Genomic DNA, 27,940 nt, shown 5'->3' on the forward strand with positions numbered 1-27,940 from the left:
TTCATATATTGAATACATTTATTGAAAACCGACATGTGGCATACAGAAGTGTGAGAATTTTTTCGGTGAATACATTATGAGTGCAGATGTAACTGAACGGCCAAACTAAGTTACTGCCACTTTTACCACAGACACTCATAAACCAGATAGATAAAACGTGAGTTCACAACTTGACTAAAGATTGACATTCATATTACCTTTTTTTAGAAGTAGAAAAGTCAGTGTTTGCTGAGAAGGAATATTTCTATTATTTAGACAAAGACTCTTTCATTGCGTTCACTGTTAATTTTCCTGTTTGTTATTCCATTCAACAAAAGCTTAAGCTCTCTGCCTATCTTTGTTTCATCGCCTACCATAAAGAGTTCCGACACTCACATTGCATCGTTTGTCACATGATTTCGGTTCAATAAGTCTGCAGATCTGCAGATAGAATAACAAATTTGCAAAGCATTATTAGTAGCAGGGCAACTATAAAACTTTAAGTACACACATAAGGAAATGTAATGGAAATGCTACTGTATTGCTTTAAATATTTTCTTTAGTTTCCTGTGTAACTTATAATTTTATCAATCTTGGTTTGTTGTTCTCAATTGTACTTTAATACAGTTTTACACCTTTGTGGCACAAATTTATACATTTATAATTGGTTAACTGTATGGTATTTTACGGAATCATACAGCCTGCTGATTAAATTTGCAAAGCGCATTGAGTTTTTTTTCTGCTTTAGCATTTATTAATGTTGATCATTTTATTACTATTATCATCTATACTGGGTATACATGAGGATAAACACACCACCATACACGAATCCTTACAGCAAGACTTTTTAAATGAAATTCCCCTACATTCAAAATGATTAGTGACAGATTCAGCATTAAACATATATTTAAAAAAGATTAATACAAAAATTTGAGAGGGTGTAAGCCACGTGTGCCCCTCTGCATCCACTACCAATTCTGCACGGGTTCAGGCCACCAACAAATTTTTATTGAAAAAATAGCTACCTGTTCCCGGTCTGTTCGCTGTCGCGTTCAAATGTCAGGGATTTGCTGTGCCATATTGGGTGCTATAATCAAGAGGATACTTCAAAAGATCTGCATTTCTATCAAATTCCTGCCAATCTGAAATAAAGAGCGAAATGGGTTCTCTGGATGGCAATTCGCCGCGATACCTGGACTCCAAACTCGCACACACGACTCTACAGTATTCACTTCAATGTGCGTAGGCCATGTCGGACTAACATTAATACAGTTCCCTGACGTGGCGCACTGTGGACTTCCTATTGCCTTTCGTCTCACAGTAGTGCCAAACCTTTGAAATGTATCATACCCTGTGAATAGAATCCAAGTTATAAGCAGTGTCGGAAAATGCGATTTTTTTTCATGGGCTTCGTCATTTTCGTCAAGAACTTCGATTCAAAATGCTTGTTACTATGGAACTTTACAGCAATATGGCGACGAGTCGAAAGTCGGGTGACAACGTGACTTCGGTGAATAACTTCTGTAGGGAAGTAAGAGCTGCTTTTGAATGCAACGTCATAAAATGTTAAATGCAGTACACAGCACAAGTATGAAAAAAATTGTAAACTAAAAGTATAGAGATGTCACCAAGCCGAGGTGAAATCTCAAACATCTGTCCTATTAAAAAGTATTGTCTTACTTTAGGTATGCAAGTATATTCTAACATTAGCTGAACTAGACTATGGTAATTCCAGAATTCCTACTATTGGGCATAGATAACAAATATATCGCCGCCAATTAAAACTTTGCAGAAATTAATTATACCTAGATATACTGATAATAAATGCCCCGTGTGGATTGTTCGAAAGCAAGTAAATGTACCTTCACTTATACACAACTACATATAATAACTAAATTGGTAGAGATATTGCGACTAGGCTCAAGCCTGTGCATGGAACATCTGTCGCTACGAGCCTTGAGCCGGACCAAGAGGGGGGCTCAATGTTCTTAGCAACGGAAGCTCCTTTGGTAGGAACTAAACTTCGCTGGTACACGAACGATTGAGAAAAACACTTGTTACGGTCATATAACTTCTAGCAAAACGTACATCTCTGACCAAAATGGCTCTTTTCAATTAGTGAGGGGGTGCGTCTGTTCAAGACGGATAACAAACCCAGCTAAACTGAAAATTTAAAAGATACTGACCATCCCCCTTGGATGCCCAGATTTCTGTGGTTTTTAGTTCAGTTTAGTTTATTAGATCCGCGATATCTGGCAACCTAACGGCTGAACTATACATCATAACAAAATTGTACACCTGTCCAGTAGAATACTTTTATATAAGAATAATTACATTCATTTTATCATTTCAATCACAAATGATACTAAAATACACCACCTATACAACACATCAGAAACTAAATAATTGGCACAGTAAAACCACTCCAGGATGTATGAATTCCAAATGATGTAGGAAGGAATGGAATTACTTTTAAATCGATTTGTTTTGACCGAACAGTTGTAATACTTCTATTATTTCGTAAATTTCTACACGACATTCAAACCTAGAAGGATTAAATAATGATTTGGCTCGAGGATTAACCTGGATTTTTTTGGCAAAGTTACGGCCGGGATCTCCCTTCCATTAGCTAATGTGTCTAAACAAAAGGTTGCACAGGCCTCTTCACATTGCAAATAATTTTAGCTGAAATTTTGCTTCAAATAAAAGACACATATTTAGAACTGATGATAATAACATAACTATGAGGAATATCGCACTCACGATGGAACTACAGCCAACGTGGCGCGGTCAGTGTCGTTAGTGCATGTATGCTAGTCTAGTGGGGACTACCCGAAAGGTGACACACGAAAATAAATTAAGTAATTTTTCAAAATACAGAAATTTACTCTGTTTTTACTTCTTTGCGTGAATATTTTGGCCAAAAATCCTTTTGTGTGCGTGCACACCCACTGTACCGAGCGTTTGTGTGAACACATCGTGTTCGTTATAGCAGCGTTCCACTAGGCCTATAGCTGTAAAATACAATATGTACAAAAACAGTTCACAAGATCTACTTTATAAGAATACAAAATCCCTCGTCATGCATGAGTTGTATTTTGTGTAGACATGCATATTTTAAAGTTGAATAAACTCGGATGCATACATTTAATGCATGAATTGTCTGTATCTAAACCTTGAATGAACCCATTTTCAATCCATTATCGGATGCTGAAGTTGTCAGTAATAAAGTTTACCGATGGACGATTGGATTGTAAACGATATGTCCCACCATACTTTCTTCATCCTGTGTAACACAAAAAAGAAAAAGAAATCTCTTTCAGTTTCTTGAGATGATTGGATGACAATTTATTTTCCTTGTTGCTCAACAAGATATCTTTACTCACCCTTTGGTTATCATAGTAATAATCCTCGTCTCCAGTGACTACAAAAGGTCTAACGAAATCGTGTCGGCCCTGCAAACCCTGTAATTGAAAGAGGAAAAGTTTCCTTCTCATTTTATGATGAAAACATCTTTCTATCAATTATCTGCCGTTGTCCAGTCTGTTCTGGTCTGCCCAGAATAGAAGGCAGCATAATCTATCCCTACTAATCAAGTATTACTGTAATATTACCTGCTGTAAGTAAGGTGAGTGACTCATGACGTTCTTTAGACGCTTCATTCTGATCTCTTCATCCCCGAAGTTAGACATCTTGTACCCACCATCGTGATAGTAAATATCATCATTGTATTCAGACAAGCCATAATTGATTCTTGGAATGCCAGACTTTTTCCAGCTTTGTGTGGAGTAGTGACGACCTGCTTCATAACGATGTCGTGTTACCAAACAGAAACACAGAAGCAGGCCTCCTACTGCAAGCAGTAAGAAAATACAGGCTACGATGATGAGAATGATTTCTAAGGTCGACAGATTATCTGTAATAAAAAGAAGATGGAAGAAAGTAAAATTTAGTGAATGGCATTTAAGTATGACCAGGTATATTACTACCATTGCCTGGTCATCAACATTTAACTGACGTTTGACAAGGTATCATTTTCAATCATGTACACATTATCGTTAATGCAATCTAAAATTTCCTTACCAGTTGCTGGTGGTTTTGTTGCTGTTTCTGTTGTCTCTGATGGAACATCAGTGGGTAGTGAAATTACTTGGTCACAACGTTCACCCGTGAAGGATGTCCCACAGCTTTCAGAAAAAAAAACATGCTATAGCTCAGTCAAACAAACAGTAATTTTTGTAGCAGGTTGGCATTTTCAGGATGTATGATACAGCCGTGACTCCAATTATTACTCGAAAGCAGCTGGCAGGAGGAAGGGAAATGCAATATTGAGGGTGGTTGAGGCTTAGAACACCTAAATGCCAACTTTGTCGAAGTAGGGTTGCAGGTTATTGAATCTTTTGGATTTTGTAGTCTTTCTTTATTTTAAAACAGTTTCTATTACCTGCAGGTATAGTTGAACATACCCGGGTAGTATCCAGACCTAATGCATGATGTTGCACCAATCCCGCAATAGTCTGGTGGACAATTTTGAGTTGTACTTATGCCTTGAAATGAAATATGAATAAAACTTTATTTCTTCTTTTAGAATTATAATCTTCTGAAATGACCCATTTACAATTAACAAAGAATCTGATAACACTGTCAGAAGATTTTTTTATGTGCTTGGCCTGTCTTTATCATGCATTTAAGACAAGTTCAGGAGAATGGATGTGACTAATGCCCGAGCCACGGTGAGAGCATTATCAGCTGTCTCCTGAGCCGGTCTTAAACGTTACACCGAAAGCTCAAGACCTACATAATTATATGCCTCTTAAGTGGAATTAAAAGAAGTCTCTACATATGATGGATTTCCTGCGATTTTGTTCTGGGAATTTACTTTCATTTTCCCGAACATCACTGTCCATTTTATGGAATATTCCTTGTGCAAATTGTCCACTTCGCACGTGCTTGGCAAACCACATGCACTTGACCGATCATAATCGATTAAATACTGTCTTGTAACGTGGTACCAGCGCGTGATTCACGCAGCGGGCATTATCACTTCTTAGCAGGCATTATCAAATGTTAATACACAGGATACAAGTTGTTGCATAGGCAGACTGTCCAATGTATTTATGAATGTTGCTTAGTCCAAACAAATGGCTCCGTTTTTTTAGTGAAACAAGCAGTTTGTTATCAGAAATTGGGCATTTAGAATTCAAACAGAAATCAATGAATTTGGTTAATGAAAAATCAGTTGAAGCGTTGCTTATAAAGTTGATTGATAGCAGTCTTCCATCAGTTAATTGGTGTTTGGGCGTGGAACACTATGAGAAATTATTGCTATGAGACTTACTAGAGACTTCTATTGCTGAAGGACTGAGGCGAACTGTCACAGTTCCATCAGTTAGTTGGTCAGTAGTTAAAACTCTCCTCACGTCACTTTGTGGAGGAGAATCTGGGTATAGCAACACCATAGATACAACTAGACTGCCATTTTGAATGCGGAAGCCATTTACAGATAGCACATCACTAGTTGATGGGTCTTCCCTCAGTCGCATCAAGACCTGCACGAAGAAAATAGGAATCTGAAGTAGCCATCAAAGTAGTTTTATTTCTACAACTACTAAAACAATTCGGGTAAACAAGCAATCTTAGTAAATCTGATTTATAGCAACACAATGCAAAAATATGAAGGTACAACATAATGATAATGAAGGTCCAAGGCTGTGATATCAGGCCCCACATCATATAGCTGGTTTGGCTTTATAACACTAAACCTATAAATGTACTCGGTATTACAAATCTACTTGCCTTGATGATTTGCTACTACTGTATATCTTTCAAAGGAAAACATTTCTTTTTAAGTATGTTTACTATGGATGTAATCTCAGGCTATAATATCATTTATCAGTGATAAACTGCCAGCTTTAATTAATCATGTTCATGCAAAAATAAAAAAAAAAATTAACATGCCCCAAACAATATTTTCTCTCTGCACACAGAAAAACAGAAACTTACCAGCCGTTCAAAGGTGGTCATTTTTGCTCTGAATGCAGAAGCCCATGGAATTGTATACACCAACCTGTACGTCTCATCCAATACTGTAATTTCTATTACTAGCGAATTTTCACGTTGGTCTGGAAGATAAAATCATAAAACTGAAAAACTGGATGATCTTTTCTTGGGAGAACAAACAGGCACCTTTGTAACCTTCAAACAAAAATCAAATTAAAGGTCTGACTATATTATGAAACCAAATGTCAAAATTTACACTCTAGTCTTTACCTTCACAAGTAGTTGAATTCATGAAAAAGCCATCATGTACACGACACTGGCATGAGAAATTGCTGTTAGCTGGTACACAGTAACGTCCTGTCGAGTCATCTAAGCACTGGTCCCCATTCAAACACACATTCTCATCTGTAGACAAAAAGCAATACTAGTCACCTGAAGCAGAACTGCCAGCAGTCATCTTCTTTCTCCTGTTTTTAATCAAGTCTAAAACATTTTAATTTCACGTACCTTTACACGTGGGCGTAACATCACTTATGCCACATATTACTAGGTATGTTGCACAACAAACTTAAAGCAATTTCGCTAAACTTACGCACTGCATAAATGCACAACTTGCCCAAAAATAATGGTTTAACCTACACAATAAAATTTAGTTGGTAAAAGTTGCGCAGAACATAGTAAAAATAAATGATTTGACATACTCATTGTGCTAAGCTAAGGCTCATCAGTGCTAAAGTAACGAGTCTTATTATATGAGACAGGTACAGCTTTGTTTAGAATGTAATGAAAAACTTGTTTGGCTGCGAGAGAACTTCCAGAATTGTCCAGTTTTGGCGAGGAAAAGAAAAACTTGTTCAGAATGGTCGGGGGAGTACTTCAACGACTATTTGATGACTGTGAAGGAACAGCCGCTGTAAAGCCGTTACCATCCCTTCCAAGAAATTTGATAGTGATCGAATATTGTGCATATCGTGCAGCAACTGCATTACGTGTAGCAACTGCAATGTATGCTCATTTGTGGCACAAGGCTTGTTCAAAGTTACACGACGTTTCGTGCAACTGACTGTACAGGATCTCGGCAAGACTTACTCGGCCTGAACATGTGTACACATTTATCAATTCCTGTGACTTCTCAAAGAAGCATTCCATAAAACAGTGAATTTGTCATGTACATGTACTAAAAGGAAGCTTTACCTTGACAATACATTCCTGATTGACCCAGCGGGCAAACACACTCACAATACTCCTCATCAAAAATGCCTCCATTTGTGCAGCTGGATTGTGATAGTGGGCAGTCTAAATTGAAGAAGATGAATTAACTTGGAGTTATTTATTTTAAATTTAAATGTTTAGCCTTTAAAATGCTGGCTCAAAATCATACGAAAACTTCAAAAGGCAAGCTTCGTCTGCCACCGTGTTTGAAGTGGCTGACACAAGGGAACATGTGTAGTATCGGCACCTAATGAACACTAACAGCTGCTACAACAAAAAATGGTGTGGATCTCGTCATGTTCATTATAGCATCACTGTACTGTAGTCAGACAGAGGCAATGGAAATGTCAAAATTGAAAAATATAAATATGGATCTTCATCTGGCCGGGCAATACCTGTGCTATTTGGTATTCCTGTGATAGTTGAAGTCCCTCTGGTGGTAGGTGTCTCTGTTGTGATTGGTGTCCCTGTGGAGGTAGGTGTCTGTGTGGTTGGTGATGTCCCTGGGGTGGTAGGTGTTCCTGTGGAGGATGGCATCCCTGTTGTGATTGGTGTCCCTGTGGAGGTAGGTGTCTGTGTGGTTGGTGATGTCCCTGGGGTGGTAGGTGTTCTTGTGGAGGATGGCATCCCTGTTGTGATTGGTGTCCCTGTGGAGGTAGGTGTCTGTGTGGTTGGTGATGTCCCTGGGGTGGTAGGTGTTCTTGTGGAGGATGGCATCCCTGTTGTGATTGGTGTCCCTGTGGAGGTAGGTGTCTGTGTGGTTGGTGATGTCCCTGGGGTGGTAGGTGTTCCTGTGGAGGGTGGTGTGCCTGTGGAGGATGGCATCCCTGTTGTGATTGGTGTCCCTGTGGAGGTAGGTGTTTGTGTGGTTGGTGATGTCCCTGGGGTGGTAGGTGTTCCTGTGGAGGGTGGTGTCCCTGTGGAGGACGGCATGCCTGTTGCGGTTGGTATCCCAGTGGTGGTAGGTGTCTGTGTGGTGGTAGGCGTTTCTGTGGTGGTTGGCGGCTCTGGCGAAATTTAAATCAGTTTTAATTGCCAAGGTTTCACACCTCACAAAAACCTTGATGATTTATACACTGCTTATTATGTCATCAAGTACAAACTGCATGCAAGGAATATTTGGAGGTTTAAATTTTGAAAATAAAAATGAATGCACATTAAATAAATGTACTCCCTTGTGGTCAAACGTGCTGTCCAACTAGGATTAGAACTCCTAACACACAGAAATATGACCAGTGATCCAGTGTGTAGGATAGACGTTAAGTCTGATACACTAACATCTTGTAAAGTCTTCATGTTTAAGATTGGCCAAGAACATCATTTAAGCATGGGAATAAAAATTTGTACCTGTTGTTGTCATCCCTGTTGTGGCGAGTGGTGTAATTGCCGTCACTGTGGTGGCTGTCATCCCTGTAGTGGTTGCCATGTCGGTGGTTGTCATCCCTGTAGTGGTTGTCTGCCCTGTGGTTGTCATCCCTGTAGTGGTTGCGTACTCTGTGGTTTGCATCCCTGTAGTGGTTGCCATCTCTGTGGTTGTCATCCCTGTAATGGTTGTCCCTCCTGTGGTTGTCAGCTCTGTAGTGGTTGTCTGCTCTGTGGTTGTCATCCCTGTAGTGGTTGCCATTTCTGTGATTATCATCCCTGTTGTGGTTGTGTACTCTGTGGTTTGCATCCCTGTAGTGGTTGCCATCTCTGTGGTTGTCATCTCCGTAATGGTTGTCCGATCTGTGGTTGTCAGCTCTGTAGTGGTTATCTGCTCTGTGGTTGTCATCCCTGTAGTGGTTGCCATTTCATTGGTTATCATCCCTGTAGTGGTTGTCTCTCCTGTGTTTGTCATCTCCGTAGTGGTTGCCCTCCCTGTAGTGGTTGTTGTTTCCCCAATGGTGGTTGCTGTCTCCGTGCTGGATGGTGTGCCCGTGTTTGTTATCTCTAAAGTGGTTGTCTCCTCTGTGGTGGCTGTTGTCTCCATGTTGGGTGGTGTGCCTGTAGTGGTTGTATCCTCTGTGGTGGCCGTTGACTCCATGGTTGATGATGTGCCTGTGTTTGTAATATCTGTTGTGGCTGTCTCATCTGTGGTGGCTGTTGTCTCCATGGTGGTTAGTGTGACTGTGTTTATCTCTATAGTGGTTGTTGCCTCCTCTGTGGTGTCTGCTGTCTCCATGGTGGTGGGTGTGCCTATGGTTGTCATCCCTGTTGTGGTTGCTGTCACCTCTGTGGTGGCCCTTGCCTCCACGGTAGATGGTGTGCCTCTCATCCCTACGGTGGTTGTCATCCCTGTGGTGGATTGTGTATCTGCTAGTGGTTGGTGTTGTTATCGAGAAATTTAATTGAACTGCATTCAAACATGCCAGAATGGTTGTTGTAAATGATATCTTAAGAAACATTACCTGAAGTTGTAAAACCTGAATTCAGAAATATGTGAAATTTTACATGTACATCCCTTCCTGAAAGGGTGGCTGATGTGCATGCCAAGCTAAATGATATACATGGACAAAGAAATGCTTTATTTATTCGTACTGTATATGCAAAACATGATGCACAGGTCGGGAGCCATATGATTCTCTACTAAAGTTAACAATGATTTTTCCTTTCCCAATGGTAGACTCATTCGGAACAAGTTTTAGTTTACCAGTTCTGTGCATTTTGCAATGTCCAGGAGCCAAACAACTACTCCTTGTACATCACATGCGGGATTAAAGCTTAGTTTTGCAAATCCCAAATATTCTATTATGGATACATACAAATGTAGTTATACCCTACCTTCAGTGGTGGGTGATTCTGTGGTGCAGTAACACCAAACGGGTGTTGTAGTCATTGACTTATCTGTAGCTGTTGGTGTCTCTGTAGCTGTTGTTGTCTCCATGGTGGCTAATGTGCCTCCATTTGTAATCTCAGCTGTGGTTGTTGTCTCATCTGTGGTTGTTGTCTCCTCTGTGGTAGTTGTCTCCTCTGTAGTGGTTGTTTCCTCTGTAGTTGTAGTTGTCTCCTCTGTGGTGGTTGTTTCCTCTGTAGTGGTTGTTGTCTCCTCTGTGGTGACTGGTGTCTCTGTAGTGGTTGTTGTTTCCTCTGTGGTGACTGGTGTCTCTGTAGTGGTTGTTGTTTCCTCTGTGTTGTCTGCTGTCTCCCCCATGGTGATTAATGTGCCTGTATTCGTAATCTCAGCTGTGGTTGTTGTCTCCTCTGAGGTAGTTGTCTCTTCTGTGGTGGCTGATGTCTCTGTGGTGGTTGGTTTGCCTTTGTTTGTCATCTCTGTAGTGGTTGTTGTTTCCTCTGTGGTGTCCGTTGTCTCCATGATAGATGATGTGCCGGTGTTTGTTGATGTCATTGGATCAGATGGTATCGTGCTTGTCAAAGATCCTGCAGTTGTTGGCAGTACAGTGGTACCATCGCACAGACACAAAGTTGTTGATTGACCAGTAGTAATGTCTACATACAATAGAGAGTAGAGTGTTGTAAAAAATAACAAACTACCGATAAACTCTGACAAGAAAAGAACTTAACATAAGTTGATCTCTTACTTCTACATGTTTCTGGCATCAGGTAAATAAAACAAGGAAATGATCAATTATAAGCCTAATTACAATATCTAGACCCCCTGCGCATGCGTGTGAGAGATCAGCATTCGTGATACGGACGTGGTTGAAGTTCGCTCGTCATCCCCCAGCGTTTGAGCAGGGCGCAGGGAAAGGCTGATGGCCTTGCACAGATTTTAGACGTGCAGAGCATGGTGGGTAATTTTTGCCGGGCGATAAAATACCGTGATTGTAGGGCCTACCAAGGCCGTGTTTAATCATGTAAGCCAGCACCTTGGCCTCTGTTAAGGCATTGCCATATTTGTTCATTTAACCAAAAACACAGCAGCCAATCAAGGTGCAAATCCATTAGCCCTTTCCAGCGCCCGAACAGTGCGCTGGGAGAATCGTTGAACCCACCAGAGGTGCATGTCCAGTGGCAGCTTTTTTACCGTGCCTGACGTTTTTGAACAAAACGTAAACCTTTGAAAGACTGCTACTATATTCTATATTTCAGCGTCAAAAATATTAAATAATTTCAGTGCACTGCATTTGACTACTGCCCAAAGGGTACAGTAGTGATCATTAGGAACAAACACTTGCAAATGATGGTCGTGCCACACGTAATCAAGGAGACAAGCTTGAGTTTACGATTCACTGAAGTATGGCCGAGTATGAGCATTCAGCATGCCGTGGTCATCTGGATTTCTGTCGCTTTATGCGTCTATTCTCAGTGGGTCACTCTGGGACGCTCTAATTGTTTGTTGAACCAAATTAAATGGAAAAAGAGAGAAAGCCAAGATCTTTTTTGGCATTTTTAAAATATTTTTTGGAATAGGTATTTTCTCTCACAAAAACTGAAACACGAGGAGGATATGCTGCTTTGTGATGCCGCAATGTGCAGAACATTAAATTTTGGCAAGACTAACTCTGATCCTCATGCATATCAGGAAGGACGTCCATAACATTTCACTAGTAGATTTTAACGATTACCTTTCATATAAACAGAAACTGAAGGGTGTTTTGAGACATTTCTGACCCTCCCCCCCAAAAAATGAAATTGCCATGGCATAAAGTGCATGAACTTAAAAATTGGGGTGAATATTTGCCATACCCAAGCACTGACAGGGGCCTACATGAGAGTGTGCTGACATTTTCATTTGTTAGTGTCCCCTAAGTGTGCAGCCGTTAAGTGTGAAAAGCTCCCTCCAGAATTTGCCAGCCGAACCAGACAGATGAGTTTTCAGTTTAAGCCAGTTGTTTATTTCCCCCCGGGGGGGGGGTTCTATGCAGTTTTACCGGAGGTGCATTTCCATGATAATTGTCAGTGAATTTCGGAGGAAATGAATTACATCTGATGTGTTCGGAGGAAATGAATTACATCTGATGTGTGTGATTTAGAAAGGAATAACTTATTATGTATAACTTCTTGTCAATGGATAATTCTTCTGCTAATTGTAAGTAATGGAAGATTGTTGAAAAAAATATTTTTTTTTCTTAAATATGGGGTAGTGTCACAAGAGGGCGTAAAACCTTGGTACATGTTTAATGAATATTCAGCACATTTCAGGACCCACGTTCCTACGTATAGTAACACGGGTAGTATGAAAAGTTTTTGACTAATATGACCAAATATGGTTGACGCGGGAAAATTCGAAAACGTGTGGAATTTCAAAATTTGCATGACATTTAGATTAATTAAATGATCTCTACGGGGTTAAAACCGTAGTGAAGCATTGGAGAGGCAGCAGACAGATCTTGACATAGGGAGACTCCTCATCGGTTATCGTGCAGTAGCATATTTTGATTTCGTCGATTGAGCGATAGCTCTATGAGGTAAATTGAGAAATAGACGGAGATAGTTTGTGGCGATAGCCTAAATCGTATATTTACTTTATTGGAAAGCGTTAGCTTAAGAAGTGAAATCCACTTCTTGGAAAGCTAAATCCACGGTTGAGAAGTTAGTCTATGGAAACCGATCGTTGTTTCAAGCCAGGGAGTCAGACTTTAAGACTGTTCGCTCGTTTGTAACTTGAGTATTTTATTGTATAACGCTATTTTTTATAATTTGTTGTCATTTTGCTTTAATTATTGTATTCAAGATAATTTCGAAATGTCAAGATTACCTCTTATAAGATACAGTCCATGTTCGTGTGGAAATCCCGTGCATACTGCTTGAATTCATGTTTGTAGAACGGCAACGCCCATGCCGCTTGCATTATTCATAGTGACTATTGTGTACACATGCATAGCCCAACCTTTTTAGATTTAACGCAACACGGTGTTGTGTAGAAAATTCGCCGATTTTTGGTATTATTTCTGCATTTTTGGAGCTTTATTGTAAATACGGCAATAGCCTTATACCTTGTAATACTTTGTAATTATAAATTTCACAGGATTCCCTTTAGTAGAGTTTCAGTCGTAGAATCTTCCTCTTTGAGGGAGAGGCTGCCCTGTTACCCCGAAGAGAACCATAGCGTCGCGGAAATGGAGGACCTAGAAAGGGGGACTTGCGACTACATTACCTTATCAAATCGGGGGAGATCCCCAGAGTGCTCAGCCGGTGGAGAGAACACACGCTGGAGGACATGCATGTGTACTCATGTGGGGGATAGAATTTGTAATGATGCGATTAATATATTTTTAGTTTGGGGTAAACTCTTGAAAACCAAACTCACAAGCTCTTTTAAGGATTTTGTGAAGATTTTAAATAATAATAAATTTCTTTTTACTTTTATGTTGTGCAAATTACTACCAGTTCCCAAAAGTTTCTTTTTTGGGCTATGTTGTCAGTGAGTGGATATAAAAAGTGATCAATCTTTATACTTTGGACCCGGTTTGTGACAGGCAGGATATTTCTCTTTTAGGTCAGGTGATTTTTAAGTTTCTAATAATTGATATACTAGCAATCATTTTCCAAAGCCCTTTTTCCGAGTAGGATTTTCTAAGAAGTAATTAAAAGAAAAAATATTACAAATTCTAATATCTGTGCAGGTTATTTTTCCTATCCAAGTGTTCCGGAAGTGCGCCATCAGTGGTCAAATTTTAGGCTTTATTCTTCCAGTTTTCTGGAGGTAGCCGAAATATTCTGAAGTCGTCCTGTCTACATTCTGCATGTTCGGATGGTATCGGTTATTCACGGTAGGGTAGGTGGGCTTGTTGAACGTAAACCGTCAACAATCATTTACGACTGATATGGTGTTTGAGTATAAGTTAATTGAAAAGTGCACTTTTTAAACTTTCAAAATTGACCAAACATTTCTGGACAAGTGAGGGCGCTTTTTCTTTGATATAAATCCAGGAAGACGTGGTTCAGTTTACATGTTTTCATGTTCAAATTGTAAACTCCAAATTTAATTTTTTTCTGAAAACATTTCTGAGGAAAGGATGGTTACTGGCTTATTGCCATATACTTACCCAGCAATAAATTACCAAAGGAAATGAACTCTGTTCTAGTAGTATTTTATAAAAATCCAGATATTTCTGCGCACCAATCAGTGCAACATTGCTATTCAGTGCCTTGGATGACATTATAGTCCAGCCATGAGTATGCAAATGTGCACTAGCATGAAAAATGAAAAAGCTCCAAAATATGGGTTAAAATTGCTCAAAAAAAAATAAATAAATGAGATTAATTGAAATCCGTACAAAGTTTTCTATTTCATGGTTCCTTTAATATAATCAGGCATCGGAAAGAGCTCCGCACACAAACGCCAGTTGACACCTGGGGACAAAATATGAGACTGGGATTTAAATTTCTAAGTGTTTTCTAAAGAAATGACTATGTATTTTCCCTTCCAAATTGAAGTTTTTTGTAAATATTTCTTTGCTTTCTGATGGATAATTGGTTACTGTAGGGAATAATTACTAATAATATATATGAAACTCTTCCCCAGGCATCCACTAAGTGTTGGTTATTCCTCGACCCGTACTAACATGGCTGTACAACCCGCTACATTGTGTACTCGAGCCATGCCCAGGCATGGCAAGCAAAAATAGGCTGGGCTGGTGCAGTGAACAAAGACACAATAAGGAAGGACACTGGTCGTTTTTTTGTCTGAGTGCATATTTTACGTTATTCACGCTTAATGGACGCAGTACAATTAACAGAATGCACTTTACTGCCGAGTAGGAATAGCTACGACAAGTCTGTATATACTAGTGCGAGCAACCCCCACCTTTGTTTTGGTCAATATTTGATCGGAATCTCAGGAATTCTTTACAGAGGTCTCGGGGAGGGGGGTGTGTTAGGTAACGATTGTCTAGAGTGTGTTTAGGGATGGGACATGTAAGGGAGGTACCTCTCCGTCCCATGTCTTGTTGGATATATACTACTGTAACTGTTTGGTAATACATTTCAAACCTTATACCCGCTGCCAGCTGCTTTCAACGGGATTTCATTCAAGGATTTTGATTTTAAATTGAAAGGAGTAAATTTTTATCTGAAATTATAATAGGCTTTCAGGATCACAATTATGGTTTGCAGTTTGCTAGAAGATCAAATGTCTGAGGGAAATAATTAAAGCCCACCAATGCCAATGCCAATGCCAATAATCCAATGCCACATTGATTGGAGGGTGTTTGCTCAGTTTCACTGTTTTGCCCAAGAAAAAAACGACCGTATTTCTGTTGGATAGCTTTCGGTCAAAGGTAACGGCACGCACGAACGCTTGACTGCGAATCCTACGCCGTTTTCCAATACTCAACTTCGTCTCCGTCTCAGGCTTTGTCCCGAAACCTATCCCCGGTTGTGGGCCTGAAGCGTTCAAATCAAATTGGATTACTGTATGATTTTACTCTCTTGCATCTTATTTGATGTTTTGTGGCACTATTAGACTAATTAGTGCGCTTACAGCTTCAAAGTCAGGTAGTAAAAAAAAAAAAAGTTGATGCCTGAGACTGAGTCGAAGTTGAGTATTGGAAAACGGCCCTAGACCTCTAGTTCAGTGTTTCGCGAGTGGTGCACGCGTGCAGCACAATGGTTCAGTGATAGCCTTCACTAATAAAGCGTACAGAGGAGGCTTTGTATTCACGTCAAGCGGAGCGCTGTGCTTTTGCTAAAATCTGAAGGTAAGCATTGTTAGCGCGTGGATAAATTTTCACAGTTACTGGAAAGGTGACCCAGGTACACGCAGAAATTCAATGTCAAAGTCTGCTACCAGCGTCACACTCATTCCACGAAGAACAAAGCTCAGGCGATGATGAAAGATTATGTGCACTTCGAGAATAATCAAGCAAACTTGTGACTGTACAGCTTTAACAGACCTTCAATACAACATGCAAATTGTTATATGGAAAATAATACTGAAAACTGAAGAAACAAAGGAGGATTTCCGACCATTGCGCCCCCAACAAGTCAATGTGCACTTACAACAAATACCAATTGAATACCGAGTCTATAACAGGAGGCTCTAGGACGCGAATAAGCTTGTGAAAATTCAGTCTTCAAGTTAAAATGCTGTGAACAATGCATTCTCGTATCAAATTCGAAGGGTAGATTGTTACCAGTCATGGAGTCTTAAATTATACCTGTATGGCCGTACTGCATAATCTAAGAACGAAATTCACATCGATGTGCACGTGGGCCAACATCTCCTGTCATGTTATAATACAGTTCAGAGCGTAAATACTTCAGGCCTACATGAACACAAAAGACATTCATTTAGTGCCTATGCATTCGACGACATTCGCCCAGCACCTGTGTGTTAGCCTGCTTGTTTTAAAGCTGCGAGCCTCAACCGCATTGAAAAAAAACATGTAACTTCCTTTCCATGAAAAAAAAAATTCCGGCTTTAGCTGGGTTTTTGTTAAAATTTCGTTTATTCGGTTATTCGAGATACGCCCCAAAGGCATTATTCTCAAATAAAAACTACAAATAAATTGTTTCAGGGCCTACGTGAAGTATGTGGCGACATCTATTATGGTACAGGGTTCCCAGGTCTTGAACTTATTTAAAACTTACTAGCGAAATGTGATTTGACAACAATTATTCAAATTCTTGTGTATGTAGATGAATAACCAGCAGAAGTTGTTTAAGCACCACTTAAAGAGAAAAAGTTCGTTAAAGTCAACAAAAAGAGCCTAGTTATTTTGGCCACTTTCACAGCCGGGGCAGATTCGCTCGAAAATGTTGTCTGTGCCATAATCAGTTTTTAAACATCGAATACACGTACATGTATGTATAACTAACACTTGATGTCCAACATAAACATAGGGTTTTGTTGTTACGGCTAGCAATTTGAAGTGCGTGCTACAGTGTGTGCCAGCCCATGCGTAATGCGTACCGCATTGGAAAAGAGTATTCATTTTGGGGAAATTTGCGAGAACGGTTTGTTGCATTTTCACAAATAAGTGACCTAACAGAGTTATACCAGAACATCAAAAAGGCCCGGCTCCTGAAAATAAGGCACTGCAGCGTGTCGGAGAAAATGGGGGGGGGGGGATTGGACCCCGGCTCTTTTAGGGCAAAGCCTGATAAAGGAAAATGGACGCAACGATAGCCTGAACCATGTACCTGTGGGTCCAAACAAGTTTAAAACTTACAAATTTCGATTTTGGTCAACAATTCTACCCTTTGTTGGTAAAACACTTCGTGTCGTCAGCAGTAAACAATTGGAAACAGTGAAAAATCGCGCACGCGTACAGCTTACTTAATGCGTGGGTTGGCGCACAGCTAGCCATAAAGCCGATTACGTGACGGACTGTCGACCAATATGAATGGCTAAGCTTTCTGATGCATTTTTAAATCTAATTTATTATTTTGTTGACTCAGTTTGTACTGTGTACAAATCCCACCCAATGTCACACTTTAAGATTTTGAACCAAATTTTCCATTATGACTCGTGATCCTTAGTTGACGTTTAGGGCCTATTCCTATTTTTTAGACTTGAAAGGAAATGCAAATAAAACCTGCTGATATTATGCGTACAACCTTCATTGGCTTGAAGTAGTGGCTTTAAAGTTGGGGAGCTGCCGTTTCGATCCTAGTCTCAAAGAACTCTGAAATGGAATTTAAGGTCTGCTGTTGTTCTTCATATTTTGTTTGGTGTAGAGTTGTATGTTTGAATGGTGTACATGTACTCGATATTGGTTTTACTGTTTGTGGTTTGACGTGTTATTAAAGACATCTTCTGTTCGCTTTGCTCGCTTGTTTATTCGATTACTTACTTTGAGTGTTTTGTAGTATCAAAGTCATCAGGAAATTATGTTCCCCTGATTGTGGATGTTCCCGTGGAAGAAAGCCAGTGATCAAGGCTGTGTACATGAATTCGTTCCCAAAGCAGCACCAGTGAGCGACTGCTGCTTGAGGCTGTACTGGGGCCTCTCCGAGTGCCTGCACACTCACGCACTTCATTCATTCATTGGCTACGTATGGCTGTTCAATCACCGTGCCTACACCCCCGTGCAATCCAAGCTGAGGTGGCTGTTTGGATGGGAGGTTTAGCTACAGTGCAATACAAATGCAGCCCCAGCATGCCGCTTGTCGTATATGTACACAGAGCTTTCAGGCTAAATGTGAACATCTGCTTTTCTGCTGTCAATACAACGACAACATCAACGATAAGAAAGAACACAACAACGACAGCAAGAAAATGCAGATTGACTGTTATGTGAAACGCACTGTGTTACTTTACTGCTGTAAGTTAAGTAGATTTAACTAGCTCTTTGCCAAATATATAGGGTTTTATACTCTCTGGCTTCTCTGCCCTGAAATCAAACAGGCAGATTTCGCTTGTTATCCTGCAGTGCATTTCAACAACTTCTTTTTTAACCTTACTACTTTTACCAGAAAAAGCTGATCGCACAGTTTGAACAAATTCATTCTTTTGCACTTCGAGAGGGCGAAAACAGTGTTTAGTCACAGAGCACTAAAATTTGAAATATGGCAAAAACTGAGCAGATCACTGACGTTATGAATAGGCTTGTATGCTGCCACAGTAAAAGGTTGACGGTTCCAACTTTATTCTATATGTTTTAAAAGTCATCAAAGTGTATGTAAGATTCCTTTTTCGCAGAACACCTAGTGCATGCCAACCAGGAAGAGTCGTCTTTTCAAAACTTCTCGTGGCTCGGTAGCAGAATCAAGGAAAAAATTAAAAACTGCTTTGGGTAGAAAAGCCGAAAAGAAAAATGCATAAAGGCATGTAATTAAAGTTATTGATAGCAGAAAAGAACACCAGTTCATATGACACCAAGTAAAATGTTCAATCGCTTTTTTTCCCAAGTTTGACAGTAGGAAACCAGATGTCCACTTTAAACCTTTGTCAGACCTTTATGCTTTCTTTAAAATAGCTGGGAAAACCCCGTGATAAAAGAAAAAGGAGCCCTCTGTAATCAGAGGACAAAACAATATGAAATAATAATCCAGAGGAAGTGTGATACGAATGTACTTCATATGAAAGGTATACAAACCCTTAAACGCTCATGATCCCTTCTTTCAGAATGGAGGGTAATGACCAAGTTTACAATAGTACACTTAGGTTACTGTCGATAAACCACAATCGTAGACGGAAATATCAACTGACAAACTTTCCTGTTGCTGATTCGTATTGGACTATACATGTCGAGTTTGACTGCATTTCAACTTGCAAATACATTTTAAAGTGCACAAAAATAGTTTATCTCCTGACTCTATTTATGGATAAACATTTTTGACTAAATCAATTCATTTAGTGAAAACTTATAGCCGTTAGTTAGCAATTAATATAAAGTAACATTTCTACGACAGTAACATTATTTTTTTTACTTCAAAGATGAGGAAAACGCGAGTATCATAAAAGATGCGTCTGAAAAATAATTTTTTCCCGTCAATATTAAATCCATGGGCAAAACATTTTGAGGTGGGGGGGGGAGATTCTTTAAAATTTACCGTCAGTTCCATGGAGTGGTCGAATGAACATAACACGGAGCACAAGTGCCACAATCAGCGCCCGCTGTGTTTTCCAGTTTGTGATGGCCATCTTGCCGGCCTACCTGACGAATTGCGGCCCTCTTCCAAATTCCAAATTCAATTTAACAGTCCACGAGTGAAATGTATTCCACCTCCTTTCAGTGCACGGAATCACCTACCGTATTCCGAATGCTGTGCATTTTTCCAATTCAATGTGGGCAGGGTTCTTCTCTCTCGCTGGCCGGTCAGATCGCTTGATTGGTTAATTTCCCGCCAGGTGATTTATGCTCGTCAAAAACCGTACAGCTTAATCTTCATGATAACGTATTGTTGTGCGTTTTGGCCTTCCCTGGAAGTTTTCCAAGCAAGTAAGGACCCCCAACGTCGCGTGAAGGGGCATGTTATGCGGTTGTACATAATGCATGTCATTTTTTATGCACGGCTGATGAGTGACTAGTAAAACTGGGGTTTTGATTGGTACACTTTTATTGTCCAATGTGCAACACGGCGATAATCCAGATTGTCTTGAAAAATCTCGGGACATCATTAATATTTCGCAGTAAGGCCATCTGTTAGAAATTTTCGTCGAACTTCAAATATTGAATTGTTTGTTCCCATGAATTTGAGTAACGGCGAAATCCAATTAAGAGCGAGACCTTCAACACTAAATCTTCTCAAAGATGCTAATGGAAAGAATAATTTCAAGTGGTACAAGGAATGAAACATTTCGTATGTTACTTTATGGAATTATTCATTTTGCTCGCAAGAAAACGACGCTCCGAATGCCCGATCACTCATTACAAATAAAAAGACATTATTGGCTAAATGCCCCCAAAAGAAATCTCTACATCACCTATGCATTTAGAAATTTCTTGTGAATATGGACTAAACTTTTTTCACGCAAGGTAAGCTTCTATTCCAAATACAGATTAAGCATACATCAAGACTGCCTGTCCATAACTGCATAACATTTCGAGGGCAGCTAAAGTTGGAAGGCATCTTTTATAGAAATATATATTACGTACTCTGGTAAAGTTTCAGGTAATTCTCGTCAATTATTACTATTATTTTGCTTTTGAACTGACAACAGCTAGTTTATACCGACAAGGGTAGGCAAAAGCTTTGGCCGTGACGAAGAAGAAAGATTTAGACCGGTAGGCAAAGATTTGGCCGTGATGAAGGAGGGAAAGGTTTAGACCGGTAGGCAAAAGCTTTGACCGTGACGAAGAAGGGAAAGATTTATTGATGGTTGAGTGTAAGACAACCTACGCAACAAAGAGTCACACACAAAGTACCCCTGTATTAAAAAACTTTCAAAAGGAGTCAAAGAAATAGCAATAAAGGAGTGACAACTTTTCTCCAAACCATGCAACTCAATAGAACATTGTTAAAAGTTCAATATAGTTCAAATAGAAATCGAAAAACGCCCAAAGTGCATTATTCCAATACTTGCACCACTGCACACACTTCACTATTTGCACACACCTGAAACCAGACGTGACCTCTAGCAGAAAAGATGTGTGAACGTCCTGGGAAAACCATGCAAAGTTAGCATAATATTTTGCCAAAGTTTGGCAAATTTCCTGTTGCTGATTCGTATTCGACTATGCATGTCGAGTTTGTCTGCACCTGAACATGAAACATATTTTAGAGTGCACAAAAATAGTTTACCCCTTTACTTTATTTATGGATAAACATTTTTGACTTAATCAATTCATTGAGTGAAATCTTATAACCGAATAGTTAGCGAAATAATTTTAAAATTAACATTTCTACGTCAGTAACATTGTTTTTTTATTTCAAAGATCAGAGAAACACAAATATCATAAAAGATGCGTCTGACAAATTCTCATTTTTTCCCGTCAATACTAAATCGTTAGGCAAAACATTTTAAGAAGAGGGAAGATTCTTTAAAATTTACCGTCAGTTTCATGGAGTGGTTGAATGAACATAACACGGAGCACAAGTGCCACAATCAGCGCCCGCTGTGTTTTCCGGTCTCTGATGGCCATCTAGCCGGCCTGCCTGACGAGCGAATTGCGGTCTTCTAACTTCCAACTTGAAATTCTTTATCAGTCCATTTTTGAAATGTCTGCCAGACTTTAACCTTTCAGAGCACAGAATCACCTGTTCTGAATGCTCAGATGCGCACTTTGCCGATTCAACGTGGGCAGGGTTCCCTTTTCTCGTTGGCCGTGGTCAGCCTGAGATCGCATGACTGGTTAATTCCCGTCATGTGATTTATGAACATTAGAAATAACAATCATGATAAAATACATGTGTTATTGTGCGTTTTGGCCCTCACTGGGAGTTTTCCAAGCAATTTAGGATTTCCAACGTTGCGTGAAAGGTCACGTTATGCAGCTGTACATAAATGCATGCCACATTTTACGCACGGCTGATGACGGAGTCGTAAAACTGGGGTTTTGATTTGTACACTTTTATTGTCCAATGTTTAAAGCCACGATCATCCAAACTGTCTGGAGAAATCTGGGGAAATCGTTAACATCCCGCAGTAACGCCATCTCTTGGAAGTTTTCGTCAAAAACAATATTTGATGGCTTTTTCCAATGCACTTGCGTCACGGTGAACTCCAATTAAGAGCAAGACCTTCAACATTAAATCGTCTCGAAGATGCTCATGGAAAGAATAATTTCAAGTGATATATGGAATGGGACATTTCGTCTGTCACTATATGGAATTATTCATTTTGTGGAATAAAACTATTTCACACGTGGTAAAGTTTTATTCCAAATACAGACTCACCATCAATCAAGTGTGACACAATTAACTAACCTGTCCATCATTACATAAAATGTAAAGCTAATGTTGGCAGCCATGTTTTATAGAAATATATATTACGTACTGTTGTAAAGTTTCGTGTGTTTTTTGTATGAGTTATCACTTTTTTTTTTTTTTTTTTTTGCTTTTGAACCGACGCCAGCTAGTGTATACCAACAACCGGTAGGCAAAAGCTTTGGCCGTGACGAAGAAGGGAAAGAATTATGGATGGTTGAGTGTAAGACAACCTACGCAACAAAGAGTCACACACAAAGTACCCCTGTATTAAAAAACTTTCAAAAGGAGTCAAAGAAATAGCAATAAAAGAGTGACAACTTTTCTTCAAACCATGCAACTCAATAGAACATTGTTAAAAGTTCAATATAGTTCAAGTAGAAATCGAAATACGCCCAATGTGCGTCACTGCTTAACTTGCTGCACCACTGCACTAACTTCACCATGGGCACACACCTGAAACCCGACGGACCTCCGATAGAAAAGATATATGGAGGCCCTGGGAAAAACCGTGAAAAGTTAGGGTAGGGAGGGAGTCGTTATCATAAAGAATGAGAGTCATTGAACTGACTTAGCCTATACACACAGTGTGCTTTGGAGTTGTAGTTCAAGGGTTTGTTGCAGCATAGAGCAACAGGGTCACGCGTGGAATGCAATGCGCTGTGTACAATGCGTGTAATCTACATGGTCACTACCGCTCGCTGTGGGGTTAAGTGGTGTGTGTAGTAGCGTGTACACTATAATCTACACGCATATAGGGGAACAGCTATTGGGAGCGTAACAATATTATTTTTTAGCCTGTGCCTGTAACAAAACATGTTTTACTTTCACAGTTATGTCATGAAATCACTGCTTTATAATTCAGACACAAACTGATTTATGCTCGTCTTAGAGTAATATTGTTATTTCAGTAAAAGTAGTTTGATTTTATACATATATACATCAGGCATCCATGCTTAATACTATACAGAGTTGCAGCACCATTAACAGCAGGACACAATGACTAAGATTCAACTATGGATTGTTTTGTATTTACTGAGAGGGAAACAATACTTCTTTTATTTTTCCTTGAGGATTTGCAATGTTCCTATTTTTATTTATTTAAACAATTTCTTGAAAATAAATCAGAAGTAGGCCTAACGATCAAGTACAATATTAATTAAAGATGAAGTTTGAGAGCCTCAACGTGATTGTTGAGGCTCTAAAAATCTGCAAAGTTTAAAAAGAACTGGGGATAATTTTTCTAGAGTCACTAACAAATCTCAATGAATCAGAGTTGAACCAGTTGTTTTTGAGATAAGATTTCTGGGGGTAAGTATTAGGGTCTTTGGTGGCGGCGTGTTACTACGACGTTGTGAAAGACAAAACGTTTAATCAAGTCAAAGAGATCTTCCAAGTTAATGAAAACCACTGTAACGATGCATTAACAGATATAAACTTTGTTTTGAAGTAGAGGAGGCTGTTTATTTTTAACTATGTCAGAGGGCGCTGTTTTAGAGCTGAGGTTTCTTAGCTGTTTGTGTCAAAGTTACGCTCTGTAACTCTGTACTCGTTAAGAGTAAAAGAAAGATGGTATAAACGGTGAAATGTATCCTTTTTAATTAACCGAAAACGAGTAGAAAAAACCAGTCCCCGAAACTGAAGGAGCAGCCCCCGAAACTACAGTCCCAGACAAAATTGGTTGGACACTTGGCAACAGTCATACGCTCTCCAGACGCTATCCCCACCCCCCGGTCAATGTCGTAGCATTCGGAGGACGCATTCCTATCCTACCTGAAAGTTGCACTCGCGCCCCGAATGCGAAGGAATCTGCTTGAAGCCAAATGTTTCCACCTCGGCCGACGTGTACTGTGATCAATCGACGAGGTGGCGCCCGTGATGATAAGAAAGTGGAAGGCTGCTCCCTTCTAATATGGCATTAAATCGATACCGAATAGGGTCATCACTTATATACACTGCGGTTGCGGTACAATCTAAAGATCACATTAAGAAATATTTCCAAGTACTAATCTAACCAATTCTACAAACCGAATTTACATTTGCCTTTTCGTTTCAGGCTGTGATACTAGCTAGTCTGGAACCGGTCATATCTGGCCGCAAATCGGAACATTTGTATTTCGTGCACAGTCCGCGATGCTAACCATAAGGATATAACTGAGCCTCCGGTGCCCTAAATAATTAACCTGTTGAAAGATATTTGATAGTTTTTGATGTGTTAGTGGGCTTCTTGCACGTTAATAATATGTAATGTAATTTAAATAAGATTCCCTCGTGTTTGTAAAAGGAAGACTTTAGTCTTTGGAATAGTTGGGTGACATGTAAACGAAAGAAACTACCATCAATCAACCAATCCTTTGCAAGCTTGCCAACCATTCATCAGGGGAACTGAGCGAATGTGGGGTGCTACCATGAACCTTGGCAGCTGAACTATGACAATTGGGGGACCTTGCCTTCATCCCGTATTTGGCACATGTACAGCAAGCCCAAGTTATTCATTACTTCTGTTCATCCAACAGCTCATTTATAGAAGGTGAAGTGCTAAGTAAGAAGACAATGAAGAAATGGTCGGTTTTAGTGGTGGGAGGAAAACTCAGAATGAATACCACAGAAAACCCAAGGAATCAGGAACTAAAAACCCAATCCAAATACTGACCTAGGTAGGATTCGGACTCGGGTCGCAGAGGTGGAAGGCGAGGAAAGAACAACTACACTAACCTGACTCACCACATTATTGGCACGTTAGCAAGCCAATTACCGCATACAAGACAATATGGGTTCTAGGATGGGCCTTGCCAAGTCTGATTGACGAAGAAAAGTTCCCACTATGGCAATAAATGTTGCAACAAAAGAACTTATGAAACCATTTTGTTATTCATGGGAACCACTGTTCCTGTAACTAATAGAGTTCTTAAATTCAGGGCGTACCTTTGGTAACTATAGGAAGCCATTAGAATTAACGCTCTCGGCTACCTACCACAAAACACATTGCTCACCCGAAATGATGAACGAAGCACTTCCAATCTTTATAAAAAACTAAGATCATAACAAGACCAGGGGGGAAATGGACCCTTAATCTTTCTACAAGCAACTTTTTGAAGTGAGTTTGAAGTTATGAGGATATCATTGTGCAAATAGGTGAGCTTTGGTTAGGAACGTCTTGCTCCTTGCTGCGTGCTTCCAAATACTGTTTCATAAACTTCACGCATTCAAATGAAACGCTATTTCACGAGTGATAGCACGACAGACAACGTTGAGTGAAATTAATCAGTTTCCTTGGGTGAGTGTGTACATTTTTTTGATTAAGTAATTTATTTTTATTGATATATTTATTTATTTTTATATCAGAGGTTTGTCCCATATTGCTTGAAGGCGATTGACTAATCAATCCATTGGCACACAGATTTGCTACTGTTGCATCCTTCACCAATTGCAACTCGAAATTCTGGCATGACATGGGCCTTAATACGGACATCGCCTCCGAGAGCCTACTCCGAGCTGCACATTAACCTCAAAGTGCTTATAAGTACATTGTGATGCTCTGTTGAATTCATCAGAAAAAAAAGAGAATCCAAATAATTTGATATATAGGCAGCAGATGCCCCAAACCCGCAGCTATTATGAAATTCCAACAATGCTATTTACATTCAATCGACATCCATTTTCTTGCACGTTGGCTGTAAATTGTAACGCTATACCTTTGAATTTTTTGGCCTTCTGCCAGCCAGCCGAGACTCGGGTGGTCACGCGCCTGCAATCCAAGCTACATGTTTACAACACCATGGCAACAAACAGCTGATTATTAAATTGAGGGATCGTCGAAAAACCGTGCGCCTGCCGAGAACAATGCATTGTATCCTGGAGTAATAAAACAGATGATCATAGGCCTAATTATTATGTATTTATTTATTTGTTTTGTTTGTTATTTGAACTACTGCGGAATGATTGACTGAAGCCTGGCCAAAACCATTGAGAGCGGCCAACAATGTCTGCTGCATACACTAGTGCGGCAGCCGGAATCGCCGTGTAGCGCGTGTAGGCCGCGCCGAACGCAGCTTCGCGGTGCTGCAACCGTACATGAAGGCGCGCCGTGTCCACTGCTGCAGCTGCACAGGGAATTCAACGCAAAACCGTTGGCATGAGCAGAATTCAGTTTCCACTTACCCTGTAATACCCTACAATTACAAGTATTAAAATTGTGAACCAAAGAGTACAGTGCAGAAGATGAGGTTGTAGTCCGCCAAAAGTCTTCCTTAGGTATACAGACCCACCACTCATTATGACGGCACATCACCGCCAGTTGGATGCCTGCTGCATGAAAGAGGTCCCTGACACCGACGACCTTGATGAGTGCTGTTTCACTGGCTGCACTTAGCGCGCGATGAGCGGTGGTAATGGTGGCTGCTTGGAACCGGCTGCCCGGACATCGACGGCCTTGGTGAGTTCAAAGTGCGCTGTTCCAGTGGCTGCACTTAGCGATGAGTGTTGGCAATGGTGGCACAATGGAACCGCCTGCTGGATGAGCACTGGGTGTCTGGAGAGAGAATGCTGCTCCTCCGTGGGCTGCTTGTAGATAGCAACGCACGGCGGCAAGTTGACTCGATCCATAGGGCTGTCCCCTCGTATAGTACAGGCCTGGCCATGGACGACGGCCATGCGGATCCAAGGCGACGCACGCTGGCGTACTGTAAAGGTGACCGATTAGTTGGGTCTCTCGTGCTGACCGTTGAACGCGGCATCACATGAAAACGGCGCGTGTAAACGTGTGGATTTTGGAGGCTGTGACATACATGTACACAATACCTGAGTCAGTCCTGCCAGAGAAGGAGCAGCCGAGCCCTGCAAGACATTCCCAGTCGATCCGCAACAAATGACGTCATCGATCAGCAAATGGCATCATGACCGCGAGGAAAATGAGACCATAAGATGAATGACGCAGTCTCACAATGGCCTGCAGAAGGGATCCACCGCACAAGAAAATCCGACGGTGATTCTTCCTTTACGTAGGCCAATTACTACAAGAAATATATACAAGGCCTACCAGTAGTTAGCCTAAAAGTAATAAGCTGACGTAGGATGCCACTAGCAATCAATTCGAGAAAACATCTGCGACATAGTAAATTCCAAGGCACACATTTTTTTCGGTGGTACTGCTGGCACCTACTGTCCAAAAGCAAACCTTTGCCGCCTTTCCCATAACAGGGAGAAAGGGACGCTGAAAATTGCATTTTCATTGGCCTAAAGTTAACAATTTGCATAAGGACACTTCGTATCAAAGGAACTGGCGAACCCAAACACGACAGCCCAGTCACTTGATCATTCACAGCCACGCTTACATGACCACAAAACAATAAAAACCAAAGGGCGCCCTCGCGCGTTTTCAGACTTTTATCTTTTATGCGATAAAAGAATTTTATATTGTCACAAGTATTTTGCAGGAGTGCATCATAGTCTATGCACCATGGCACCGCTACTCGTAAGTGTGCAAAGATTATGTGTTTCAGAATTTGAAAGTGGGTTAGTGCTTGGAGGCCTAACAAGATTTGTGCAGGAT

At 40.3% G+C, this 27,940-nt stretch overlaps 1 protein-coding gene across 7 annotated transcripts; it reads right to left on the reverse strand.

Moving 5' to 3' along the window:
* LOC110990604 (uncharacterized) lies at nt 1-27,308 on the reverse strand. 7 transcript variants are annotated; one of them, XM_087138788.1, is made up of 13 exons: nt 26,658-27,308; nt 9,952-10,617; nt 8,539-9,486; nt 7,587-8,198; nt 7,174-7,275; nt 6,250-6,384; nt 5,983-6,101; nt 5,318-5,528; nt 4,424-4,526; nt 4,063-4,166; nt 3,594-3,895; nt 3,366-3,443; nt 1-3,265 (listed from the first exon to the last, which is right to left on the reverse strand). In XM_087138788.1, the coding sequence occupies exons 1-13, from the start codon at nt 26,662-26,664 to the stop codon at nt 3,212-3,214; spliced, it is 3,441 nt and encodes a 1,146-aa protein (XP_086994914.1). In that variant the 5' UTR covers nt 26,665-27,308; the 3' UTR covers nt 1-3,211. The 7 variants fall into 7 exon arrangements, 6 of the variants coding, with proteins under 6 accessions (XP_086994914.1, XP_086994892.1, XP_086994890.1 ...); XM_087138766.1 differs by having other exon boundaries at nt 8,539-9,465; nt 26,551-27,308; XM_087138764.1 differs by having other exon boundaries at nt 8,539-9,483; nt 26,551-27,308.
* Nucleotides 27,309-27,940: the final 632 nt, after the last annotated feature.

This window comes from Acanthaster planci, linkage group LG01, assembly GCF_054643075.1.
Source record: "Acanthaster planci isolate LZ-2023a linkage group LG01, COTS_SCS, whole genome shotgun sequence".
NCBI lineage: Eukaryota > Metazoa > Echinodermata > Asteroidea > Valvatida > Acanthasteridae > Acanthaster > Acanthaster planci.

Bases quoted from the DNA above. Each gene is read 5' to 3' on its own strand.
- LOC110990604 (XM_087138761.1), bottom strand. From the start codon at position 26,677: ATGTGCCGTCATAATGAGTGGTGGGTCTGTATACCTAAGGAAGACTTT. The intron at 10,618-26,550 runs GTAAGTGGAAAC...TATTGTATGTAG, and splicing joins TAATTGTAGGGTATTACAGG to ACATTACTACTGGTCAATCA. The intron at 5,529-5,982 runs GTAAGTTTCTGT...TTCTTCGTGCAG, and splicing joins TGACCACCTTTGAACGGCTG to GTCTTGATGCGACTGAGGGA.